The 12,638-nt window shown below is 39.9% G+C and overlaps 3 protein-coding genes across 4 annotated transcripts; 1 reads left to right on the top strand and 2 right to left on the bottom strand.

Moving 5' to 3' along the window:
• Positions 1–214: 214 nt before the first annotated feature.
• LOC142534128 (protein NRT1/ PTR FAMILY 4.6-like) lies at positions 215–4,895 on the top strand. The gene is made up of 5 exons (XM_075641043.1): positions 215–347; positions 444–552; positions 1,131–1,348; positions 3,239–3,679; positions 3,758–4,895. Exons 1-5 carry the CDS (start codon positions 345–347, stop codon positions 4,733–4,735), a joined length of 1,749 nt encoding a protein of 582 aa, XP_075497158.1. The 5' UTR covers positions 215–344; the 3' UTR covers positions 4,736–4,895.
• A 121-nt stretch (positions 4,896–5,016) lies between these two features.
• On the bottom strand, positions 5,017–12,283 carry LOC142534130 (protein TWIN LOV 1-like). The gene is given in 8 exon segments (XM_075641046.1): positions 5,017–5,350; positions 10,185–10,248; positions 10,330–10,385; positions 10,677–10,756; positions 10,911–10,975; positions 11,071–11,278; positions 11,714–12,066; positions 12,068–12,283. Coding segments are annotated over 8 exon segments (1,176 nt in total). The 5' UTR covers positions 12,274–12,283; the 3' UTR covers positions 5,017–5,206.
• Positions 5,357–9,916, bottom strand: LOC142534129 (uncharacterized). Of its 2 annotated transcripts, none has more exons than XM_075641044.1 (2): positions 9,229–9,916; positions 5,357–8,978 (listed from the first exon to the last, which is right to left on the bottom strand). In XM_075641044.1, exon 2 carries the CDS (start codon positions 8,417–8,419, stop codon positions 7,145–7,147), a length of 1,275 nt encoding a protein of 424 aa, XP_075497159.1. In that variant the 5' UTR covers positions 8,420–8,978; positions 9,229–9,916; the 3' UTR covers positions 5,357–7,144. The 2 variants fall into 2 exon arrangements, with proteins under 2 accessions (XP_075497159.1, XP_075497160.1); XM_075641045.1 differs by having other exon boundaries at positions 5,357–7,360; positions 7,566–9,916.
• Positions 12,284–12,638: the final 355 nt, after the last annotated feature.

Genomic DNA, 12,638 nt, shown 5'->3' on the forward strand with positions numbered 1-12,638 from the left:
CACACATATATATATATATACATACATACATGCATGTGATAAAATAATAAAAAAACGCCACCATTAACTTCGTAGCAAACAAAAACAGAAACAAAAAGTGGACACCTTGAGCAACAGTACTTTTCCGAGTACAAAATTTAATTTAAGAGGTGTGTCATATATATATATATATAAAATATATGTTATATATATCACAGTGTGTGTGTAAGTATTCTGAGGACCATACATCACTTACCCGTTTCCCCCGGTTCTTTAAATCACATCACACGCCCCTCCCGATCTCTCACACATATTTTGCTGCTCACATCCTAATATAATTATTGAAGCAAAAAGGCAGAAAAACAATGGTACTGTGTTTAAAGTGGGTAATTTTTTCTTGAATTTATATGTGTAAGTATTTAATAATTTAATTGATTTATTTTTGTCTGTCTGATATATGACAGGAAGTGGAGAACCAGTTGGCCAGAACTTGGGACGGGTATGTGGATTGGAGGGGGAAGCCTGCTTTGAGGAGCAAACATGGCGGCATGCGACCTGTTTTCTTCGTTTTGGGTAAATTTTTTTACAGAAATATTGAGCAAAATGTTGTGGGATTCATTTTCTTGCATGATTTTATATGTAAACAACAATTTTATATATATATATATATATATATATATATATTTTTTGATTTTATTTATGTGGCCTGTATATGTAGCTGAAGAATACTTCGTTTGTAAAAGTTTGTTTTAAAATATAATTTTTTTTTAAAAAATGATTCCAAATATATAGTTTGTCTGGTTTTTGGATTTTTCGAAAATCTAAATCGACGACCAAATAAAAAAATACCTGTTTTTGGTGCTTCTGCCTTTGTTCATAAGGTAATGATTAAAAATTTGCTTTTTTAAGTAAGCTTTTGTTTTTGTAAAACTCACCCAAACTAGTTAACAAAATTCATGAAATATAGCCACTACTTCAGTTTAATATGGAAATTAGAATAAAATTAAAAGATCAAAGGGAAAAGACATGGGAAGAAAAATAAACTAAATTATCCTTTTCTTTTCTTCCTATATAAAAAATCAAAGCCATATTTTGAAATTTTGTGAATTATGTTTTCCCCCATAATCATGGCATAAAATGTTTGGTAACAGTTGCGGAGGTGTTGGAGAATTTGGCATATTTAGCCAATGCAAGCAACTTAGTGCTGTACCTATCGGAATACATGCATTTTGCACCGTCGGAATCAGCCAATTCCGTCACCAATTTTATGGGCACGGCGTTTCTTTTGGCCCTTCTCGGCGGCTTCCTGTCCGACGCCTTCTTCACCACTTATCACGTCTACTTGACAAGTGCAATCGTCGAGTTTCTGGTATGCAAGTATCCTCCGACTCCATATCATAAAAATTATTATTTTTTGCCAATTTGATTTGGATTCGATCGGACGCTAATAATAAATAAACATGATGAAAAAGTACCATTTATATAAGATTAAAAGCCAAAAAATATATCAAAATTAAGCGGTCTGCATTCAGTCATTTTTTTGTGACTTGTGACACCTCTATACAACTTGCTAGAAGTTGATGCTCTCATTCAGTCATTTGCACAATATTTGCATAGATTTTTTTTATAATTTGTTTAAAAAATTTTTAAGATTTAATATTCATTTGAATATATGTTTTTTTGGGTGCACATAACTTTATTAGCAAAAACTTGTGTGAGACGGTCTCACGGATCGTATTTTGTGAGACAAATCTCTTATTTGGGTCTTTCATGAAAAAGTATTACTTTTTATGCTAAGAGTATTATTTGTTATTGTGAAAATAGGTAGGATTGACCCGTGTCACATATAATGATTCGTGAGACCGTCTTACAAGAAACCTACTCAACTTTATTTCATATGTCCTTTTCTATTCATAAAACGCAATTTAATGCAGATGATATATAGTCAACTAGTGATCCAAAAAATATGTTATATAACGATCATAACTCTTAACATATTTTGTTTGAATATCAAGATGCTTACGAGTCTCGTCGTTTTTTCGTTTGAATAGTGATGTGTCTGTGCACATATTTTGTATTTATTTATATAATATTGTTTTGAAGTTAAATGAATTAATATATACATTATTTATAATTTATTAAAAAAATTAGAGATGATTTTTATAAGATTATTTATGATTAGTTTAACAACTTTCTGAATAGAATTTTGATATGTGCATGTTGGGTATTTCAAAATTTTGATATTTTGGTTATTTAGGACATTATTTTATTATGTGGATTGTCATCAGTATTAAATTAAATAAATAGTTTTTGGCTTGGTGCTACCACGCAAGCAACGTCATCTAATGCTTTTGGACCAACCGATTTGTCTCGATGACGTACACAAATTTCAAAATATGAACATGGGAGTTGTAAAACATACATGTCACAAGTTATTATAAGAACCACTTACCGTTGTCTGATTATGAAAATTACGCCAAATCAAAAGTGGGCTTTCAATGTGCTGGAGTATCTGCCAATACATATGTTTGATAGTTTGGGACGTAAACGAATCGAGCTGATGTCGAGCTGATGTGAGAAAGTATGTGATTTTCATTAGAAACTGTTGATCTCGAGCCAAATTTGAATCAAATTGAATATTTATTTTTAATCGAATTCGTGTATTACAATTTAATTCATATCCGACTTAATTCGGTTCTTGTCACCCAACTCACAATAAGTGGGGAGAATTCTATTTCTAAAATATAGTTCCCATTTTTTCTTCAAATTTTGAAAATATTTTGTGAGTTTTCATGCTATAGTTTAAATCTCTTAATTTCATTGAAATTCTTTAGTTTGTTAAAGTGAAGAATTCAATCAAGTTGACTCAAGCCTCACAAATCACTTGGAACACAATAATAAATAATATTTTATATGGAAACATGGATGAGAAGGTGAATTATGAATAATATAAATTTGATAAATCCATATATTGGATAAGATGATGCATGTCATTAATTTTTTTATAGAACTTGATTCAAATATTGGACAAAACAAATACGAATAATCAATCAATATTTTAACTTTGACACCGGTCGGTGCATTAAAGACAAAAATAAAAATAAAAAAAATAGAGCCAATAAAACAAAAAAGTGGAAACAATAAATAAAAAGAAAGAAATACAAAGCAATATCAAGAAGTTCGTATGGATGGTATATTGTTGCGTTAATTCGCATTTGATTCTTGTCGTATGATATTGTGAGCTTTGATTATTTAACAGGGTCTGGTAATACTCACAATTCAAGCAGAAATCGGATCCCTGAAGCCCACAAAATGTGACCCATCCAACCAGAACATCCCCTGCCGGAAAGTGCATGGAACAAAGGCTGCAATGCTCTTCTTAGGCCTCTATCTAGTAGCACTCGGCGTTGGAGGCATTAAGGGGTCATTGCCATCCCACGGAGCCGAACAGTTCGATGAAGACACGCCGCAAGGAAGGAAGCAAAGATCGACTTTCTTCAACTATTTCGTGTTTTCCCTCGCGTGTGGTGCACTAGTTGCCGTGACGTTGGTTGTGTGGATAGAAGATAACAAGGGTTGGCAATGGGGATTTGGGGTTGCCACGTTGGCCGTGTTTTTGTCCATACCGGTGTTTCTTGCTGGTTCTTCGTGGTACCGGAATAGGATTCCTGTTGGAAGCCCACTCACAACTATATGTAAGGTATGCGATAGCCTCAACAATAAGATTCTTTGATGGTTTTGATCCTCTAATACGACTCGGCCATGGTTTCTTGAACAGGTTCTGATTGCTGCATCGATGAATACTTGCATGCCAAGCAGCACTTCAAGCAAAGTCATCGTTAATATGACCACAAGCCCGTCTGAAGATTTGGCCTCGGAGGACGAACGAGCTGTAGAGAATGAGAAGATAATGAATACAGCTGATTCTGCCTCAAAAAGCCTCAAGTTTCTGGACAGAGCAGCTGCGCAAAACTCGGCCAGTGGCATGCTAAAATGCTCGGTACGAGAAGTGGAAGAAGTCAAGATTGTCCTGTCGGTCCTCCCCATTTTTGCTTGCACCATCATGCTTAATTGCTGTCTTGCTCAGCTCTCCACATTCTCAGTCCAACAGGCTGCCACCATGAACACAAAGCTCGGTTCCTTAAAAGTCCCCCCTGCTTCTCTTCCCGTGTTCCCCGTGATATTCATCATTATTCTTGCCCCCATATATGACCATGTGATAATCCCATTTGCTAGAAAAGTGACGAAATCTGAGATGGGGATAACTCACCTACAGCGAATAGGAACAGGCTTACTCCTCTCCATCATAGCCATGGCTGTGGCTGCTCTGGTTGAGATCAAACGGAAGCGGGTAGCAACCGATTCAGGCCTACTCGACTCCACCAGGCCTTTGCCCATTTCATTTTTCTGGATCGCGTTTCAGTACTTGTTCCTTGGATCAGCTGATCTCTTCACCTTAGCAGGGCTACTTGAATTTTTCTTCACAGAAGCGCCTTCTAGCATGAGATCTTTGGCTACTGCTCTATCTTGGGCTTCACTAGCTATGGGGTATTACTTGAGCACCATGATTGTATCAATAGTAAACAGCGCCACTGGTGATTCGAGACACAAGCCATGGCTTTCAGGTGAGAATTTGAACGGCTACCACTTGGAGCGATTCTACTGGCTATTATGCATACTGAGTGTATTGAATATCATACATTATCTCTTCTGGGCTACCAGATACAAGTACAGATCAGCAGGGACTAACAAGTAACAAAGGCGCCGGTAATTTGTAGTTTAAAGTGGCTAGTAGAGGCCACTTTCATGTAAATTCAGTGAAGATATGTGCAGTAATTACAAGTAAAATCATCTTGTTCGAGAAGAAATGAAATATCTAACCCTTCACCGCCTTCTAAACGATGTCAAGCTCGAAGAGTGTAAATTAGAACACAACACAAAATTGCATCCGTCACAAGTAAGTTTAGATTATAGCTAGGATGGATATCCATGGCTTGAGGTATTAATTTGCAACACGGTTCTTAAAGTAGAATCACAAGATCAAAAGGCATGTTTTCAAGTCAAATAGTGCATCTACATTGCATTGCCTACAGCTCAAAATAGGCATCAACCTAAGCAATCGATCGTTTACTTAGGATTCAAATGCCTTAAAGCACATTATTTTCCTTCTGGCGTGAAGCATACAGTGGAAGACAACATGACATAAAACAAAAGTTCCATTCACTGATTACAAAGTACTAGCACCCGACAAGCTTCTCACAGCAACTTTGACAGCACCCACGACACTTAGTTGCCGAATATGAGGACTCAACTCATGTGTTTCGTAATTTTTGCCACTATCATCTATCTGAATTCCAACAAAGTACGCCACCTGCGCAAATAACAAGATGTGAAATGAGGTGTTCAACAGGGGAAAGTTCAATGATGGAAGAGTCAGAGAGACCAAGGAAAAACTTGGCACCCTCCGGCAACCATGCACACTATTCACCAAAAAACCCCAACCTTATTTTATCATCAGGATTCGTTCCTTGAATAAAGTCAAGAATCCAAACAAAAGATTTCACAAGTTGGTGGCAGAGCCTTTCCCCAGTGTTTTTGTTGACACTAAAATCAAATTTAATGATCTATCATATGGGGGAAAAAAGAAAAAATTTGTAACAACAACCCGTTTATTCTGTGGCACGACGATAGAATTGTGACACTTAAGTTATTGTGTAATTAAAAAGATTTGAATTGTATCGTTATTATCGACATAGATTTTTTATAAAGAAGAAAGTGTTCGGTTTAACATTTGATGTAAAAAAAATTCGCACATGTTTAAGTACAATTCATTACAAGTTGATGCAATTAGTAAGATATGACCATGCAACCTTATATCTCACAATGTCGCAAAACAATCTAAATGTAAATCTTGGCTGCTTTACAGTTTAGGAGATTTCAATCACACTATTTCCATAGTCTTTTGACATTTTTGGCACTAAAACAATACGATATCAGGGCTAGTTAATTTCATGAAATTTAAATGTCATCCCAATATTGACTATGCTCACTACGAGTTACTATATATTCAATTATTACATATACACCAAAAGACAAAATGAGTAGACACTCAGGTACCCGAATTTTGAACTAAAATGTTAATAGAGAAGAAAAAATTACGACGAGTGATGCGATCCTGGTGAAATGAATGAGCAGGGTCGGGTGCTCCACCGGATCTGCTATCAAGATAATGAAGGAAACTGAGCAAGAACTATATCTGTGATGAAGATATATCTCTGCAATATGGCTTCCGCTGTAACCTGCAAATAAGAAAAGAACTCGTGAATGGGCGCCGGAGGGGTGTCCGGCGTGGCCACTCCGATGCTTAAGCCAGCAGGTGAAGATGATATAACCAGTGTAACTTAGATAAAAGTAAAGGCTACTGGTGTAAATATGTGCATTAACATGTGTTGGTGAATGAATCATTCTCCAGCACAAGAGAAGAAGAGGAAGCCAAAGTCCTTCAAATGAATTACATACCTGCTATTTATAGGAGAAAAGGTAGTAGGTACCTTGTTTTCAGTGCCTACTTGCCACTTCCTGTCACGCCACCCTACTTTTCCATCAAGTCACATCAATAGGATTCTGTCAGGTGCGCTTCTCGACACAAGATCTTATTTTCTGAATCACTAGAATGCGGCACTGTTATCGAGGTGCCTGGGTAGAATGCCTCCCGGGAGATTTATACAAGAGCCCGGGACTATGACTGCCCGGAGAGTAGAGCATGGGCTTGCACCTGCCCCGCTCCAGAAGAATCCATCTGCAGACTCACTCGGATTTGGGAATCCATTTGATATTCCGGGTCATCCATGACCCGGGCTCTTACGGGGTATCATCACCCATCCCTTAAATAGTCGGGCTAGAGTCATACTCGCTGTCCCGATCAGTCATGCCTGGATTCCCAAAGAGATCATCAATCTTGTTCTATAAAAGCATCGGGGGCTTCATGTCTCCCAGAAATGGGATGAAATGCCGGAGTCTCATGTCTCCCGGACTTTGCATAAGATGCCGGAGCTTCATATCTCCCGGACTTTGAATAATGTGCCGGGGCCTCGTGTCTCCCGGACTTAAGAGAATGTTCCGGGGCCTCATACCTCCCGGACTTTGAATAATGTGTCAGGACCTCCTATCTCCCGGACTTAGGAATGGTCGAGGTGTGGTGCCCCGAGCCAGATTTGTGAACCCTGGGCTTATAAGTAACCAAGGTGCGGAGCCTTGGGCCGGGGAGCATGTCCCGGGACTTGGGAATGGTCGAGGTGCGGAGCCCCGAGCCAGGTTTGAGAACCCTGGGCTTATAAATAACCAAGGTGCGGAGCCTTGGGCCGGGGAGCATGTCCCGGGACTTGGGAATGGTCGAGGTGCAGAGCCCCGAGCCAGGGTGTAGTGCCCTGGGCTTACAGATAACCAAGGTGCGGAGCCTTGGGCCGGGGAGCATGTCCCGGGACTTGGGAGTGGTCGAGGTGCGGATCCCCAAGCCAGGGTGTAGTGCCCTGGGCTTATAGATAACCAAGGTGCGGAGCCTTGGGCCGGGGAGCATGTCCCGGGACTTGGGAATGGTCGAGGTGCGGAGCCCCGAGCCAGGGTGTAGTGCCCTGGGCTTATAGATAACCAAGGTACGGAGCCTTGGGCCGGGGAGCATGTCCCGGAACTTGGGAGTGGTCGAGGTGCGGAGCCCCGAGCCAGGTTTGAGAACCCTGGGCTTATAAATAACCAAGGTGCGGAGCCTTGGGCCGGGGAGCATGTCCCGGGACTTGGGAGTGGTCGAGGTGCGGAGCCCCGAGCCAGGTTTGAGAACCCTGGGCTTATAAATAACCAAGGTGCGGAGCCTTAGGCCGGGGAGAATGTCCCGGGACTTGGGAATGGTCGAGGTGCGGAGCCCCGAGCCAGGTTTGAGAACCCTGGGCTTATAAATAACCAAGGTGCGGAGACTTGGGCCGGGGAGCATGTCCCGGGACTTGGGAGTGGTCGAGGTGCGGAGCCCCGAGCCAGGTTTGAGAACCCTGGGCTTATAAATAACCAAGGTGCGGAGCCTTGGGCCGGGGAGCATGTCCCGGGACTTGGGAGTGGTCGAGGTGCGGAGAACCGAGCCAGGTTTGAGAACCCTGGGCTTATAAATAACCAAGGTGCGGAGCCTTGGGCCGGGGAGCATGTCCCGGGACTTGGGAGTGGTCGAGGTGCGGAGCCCCGAGCCAGGTTTGAGAACCCTGGGCTTATAAATAATGTGTCGGGGCCTCGTATCTCCCGGACTTTCAAGAATGTGTCGGGGCCTCATACCTCCCGGACTTGAGATAATGTGCCGGGGCTTCATAACTCCCGGACCTAAGATAATGTGCCGGGGCCTCGTATCTCCCGGACTTTCAAGAATGAGATGTTGGGATCTCATACCTCCCGGGCTTTGCATAAGATGCCGGGGCCTCGTATCTCCCGGACTTGATATAATGTGCCGGGACCTCGTACCTCCCGGGCTTAAGAGATTTTCTTTTACCTGCTGTTTTAGTTTTATTAAAAATCAAATCACTAACCTGGAAATATTGAATCCGAATTCATTTCCGGTAGAGTGAAACTTCTCTGGTTGAGCTAAATTAGGTGACTAATATAGCTGTATGCTACTGAGTGCATAGTAAATGCTCTTCATGCCAATCCGGGATAGCTGCTGAGCTTTGAGCCCATATGAAATCCACATATAAGATCTGAGTGCCGAGCTGGTCGGACTTGTATGTTTGCCAAGCAGAATTGGGCTTACTGAGGTGCCGAGCAAGGTCAGACTTACTTTTGAATGGAAACCATATCTACGTCTTGAGCTCAAGTTCCCACAGACGGCGCCAATGATGCGATCCTGGTGAAATGAATGAGCAGGGTCGGGTGCTCCACCGGATCTGCTAGCAAGATAATGAAGGAAACTGAGCAAGAACTATATCTGTGATGAAGATATATCTCTGCAATATGGCTTCCGCTGTAACCTGCAAATAAGAAAAGAACTCGTGAATAGGCGCCGGAGGGGTGTCCAGCGTGGCCACTCCGATGCTTAAGCCAGCAGGTGAAGATGATAACCAGTGTAACTTAGATAAAAGTAAAGGCTACTGGTGTAAATATATGCATTAACATGTGTTGGTGAATGAATCATTCTCCAGCACAAGAGAAGAAGAGGAAGCCAAAGTCCTTCAAATGAATTATATACCTGCTATTTATAGGAGAAAAAGTAGTAGGTACCTTGTTTTCAGTGCCTACTTGCCACTTCCTGTCACGCCACCCTACTTTTCCATCAAGTCACATCAATAGGATTATGTCAAGAGCGCTTCTCGACACAAGATCTTATCTTCTGAATCACTAGAATGCGGCACTGTTATCGAGGTGTCCGGGTAGAATGCCTCCCGGGAGATTTATACAAGAGCCCGGGACTATGACTGCCCGGAGAGTAGAGCATGGGCTTGCACCTGCCCCGCTCCAGAAGAATCCATCTGCAGATTCACTCGGATTTGGGAATCCATTTGATATTCCGGGTCATCCATGACCCGGGCTCTTACGGGGTATCATCAACGAGATTTCTTGTAAATTGGGTATGTTGGATCCTCAAAACTATCTAGCAAGTAAATAACTTAAAAGACCATGAATCAAAGTCATTGGGATTTAATGGGAAAAAAACTCCATTTGGATAGCACGTGAAGGAAAAAAAAGGTAAATTTGTTTCAACAAAAGCGACAATCGTGCTCCACTGAAAGTTTCATGTAATGCGTTAATGAACCTTTTATCTAAAATAAAGAATGAGAATGTCATTCATCGGCGGATTTGTAACCATGATTCGTGTGCGCATTCAGGAAGATAAAACATGAAATGATGCAGGTACCAGATATGACCACAGCAGTTGATAAGATAAAGCGTGAAATACAAGTACAACACACAAACAATAAGCCACGAAATGATTTGTTAATAACTTCATAAAATCATGTTAAATAAACTAAAGTTTGAAGGCAGTTAACGTTAACTCTGAATAATTTTTTTGGGATGTTCGAAAGATGAAATTTCCGAAATAAATAGTAAATCGGAGGAAGAAAGGGAGAGTTTAGTAATAATAGAGAAGTAGAGCTGATAAAAAAGTTAACCCATTTGAAGATAAGAACGTACATAAATTTCTTAACGGAAAATGTACTGATACGAACAAAAAATACCTTTCCAGAAGCATTCCGAACTGCTGAAATATGAAGAAAATTCCAAAATGGAGTCCTATTTTTTCTGGAAGCACAAACCAAGATGTAAGGTCAAGTAAAAATCTTCATACAAACTAGCTGTTACAAAGGGGTGTCAGTCATCAACCTGTGATTTAGGATACGTACTGTACACGATTGCTCGGTCTGAATGCATGCCTTCATCTACAGAATAAGAACAAAAAACCACCCTATCTAAATTTTATTTTCTTTCCTTTCTCGTTGAGGGACAGCACACGATATGTTAATAACATAAAAACTGTAAAACCGGGAGACTAAAGATGCACCACAAATTATAGCTATTAGTAACATTGCAACTCAACTGTTTAAACTATATAATAGCCTGATCATCACGTTCCGGTTGCAGCACTATACAACCACACAGAAATCATGGGAGTTTGCCGTCCCAACCAGGAAAAAAAGAAAGAAAACTTATTAACAGATGAATGCAACCACCTGAAACTGGGTTGAGGGATCTGTATCTGCCCCACTCAAAAATCGGCAATTTTTCCCCAGTACTTCATGCCTTCCATAGCCTAAACATGATTTTGGAAATATATTAAAACAGAATGCATATATTTTCGATTCATTAACAGATCAATATAAAACTTAGTTCTCAATCTAGAAAAGTGCTAACAAGACAGAAAAAATTTATTCAACAAACTCGTAAGTTTCATGCTTTTCAAATACCTGTTAGTTTAAAAAACACCTCACTTGCATAAACTATTGGCATATCAGTTAAGGATGCATCAGTTCTGCAGCGTAGCATAAATGTAAGGTAGCACATCAAAAGATATTCCTTGCAATTAACATAAGCTGATTTTAGGAATTGAAATACACCACAACTCACAATACAAAGCTTTGTTTGATTCTACCAAGGGATAAATTTAAGGATGCATCAAGACGGCTGTTCCCAGAGAAGTAACATCTTTGCCGACTAATCACTTTACTGGTCAACTCACTGTATTGTATTAGCACCGATAAAATGTTATTAATTGCTGCAGTAGCTTTGGTCTTCTGTAACTCCAATGCTTCACAAGACTCATTAATCTCAACTTCTGCAACATTTTTTCTGATAGATTTATATAATATCACGACAGGTAATAAAATAGTTCCATAGAGAACATTACCAAACTAGCCCATCCATAACAAAGTGGAACCACAGTGACAAAAGCATTAGAGTATCACAGAGACACAGGAAAACCATGATCTCAATCAGAAAGCAACATTTCCTTCATCATTTATTAATTATCACACAAGTAATGACGAATCTCACTCTTAGCTCAATGCGAAATGTAAATTGATCGACATAACAATGAATTTAGCAGCAAAACATTTGATAAAATTGATACTTATGGTCCACAAACCATATAGCAATAATTAACACGAGATTTTCAAAGATTCAAGTTAGTTGGTAATAAAAACAATTCTCCACAGACAAACACTGAATTTTAAACAATTAAACATGGTCACTGACAAAATCAAAAGCAAACCTCTATCATCATGACTTAATATAGATCCTAAAGCTGAATTATGTGCTAGTTCCAAGGCCGAATCCGAGCACACCTCCCTTCTGCAACACCTGAACATGGAACCACAAATTCCTCCACCATCTTCACTTAAATTCATTTCACTCAGATTTCCAATCCTTGGTTTCCTCGAAATAGGCACTTGGATACCCACAAAATGAATCACCCTACCATCCTCCTTACAATAAACAGGACATATTTGAAACAACATCCAAAAGGGTGTCCCATCTTTCCTATAATTCAACAAACTAATCTCCATAGCCCTCTCATTCCGAATCGCCTCCCGAATCAACATAATCGATCTTTTATCACTTTCCGAACATCCTTCCATTCCTCCCAATCACCTCATCTTTCGAATAACCAAACATGTTCAAGAACCCATTCGAGGCGAACACGATTGGGTGTCCAGAAATGCAAGGGTCAGTTATGGTGAAACTATCAGGCAATTCATTAAGTGTTTCCCTCACCCATCCTGTGTATCTCAAATCAAATGATTGTTCAATCAATCCCAGTTGTGATTCCATATTAAAAATATTAACCTTACCTCAAAAACTGAATATTTATGATCAAAGAGCAATCCCATGTGTTTTGTACCTTAAACCTAGAAAAAAACTTAATTATCTCAAGAATTTCAGTTTCGGCCCATCGAACAAACCCATAAAATACCAAGTTCATCAAAAAATAGAAAAACCATGAACCAAGCAAACACAAAATGTGAAAAAAATAACAAATTGTCCAATTCAAAGAATCCTCGTGGATTTCAACTTAAATGTAAAAAACAAGAAAATAAGGTCACCGTGCCTCAACTATAGTGGAACTCCGCGATTGAATGATCATTCAACAAAAGAACAAGATAGATATTTCTTCTGAGAAACGACGATGAAGAAGG

The sequence above is a fragment of the Primulina tabacum genome, unplaced genomic scaffold (genome assembly GCF_025594145.1).
Source record: "Primulina tabacum isolate GXHZ01 unplaced genomic scaffold, ASM2559414v2 Contig387, whole genome shotgun sequence".
NCBI classification, from domain to species: Eukaryota; Viridiplantae; Streptophyta; class Magnoliopsida; order Lamiales; family Gesneriaceae; genus Primulina; species Primulina tabacum.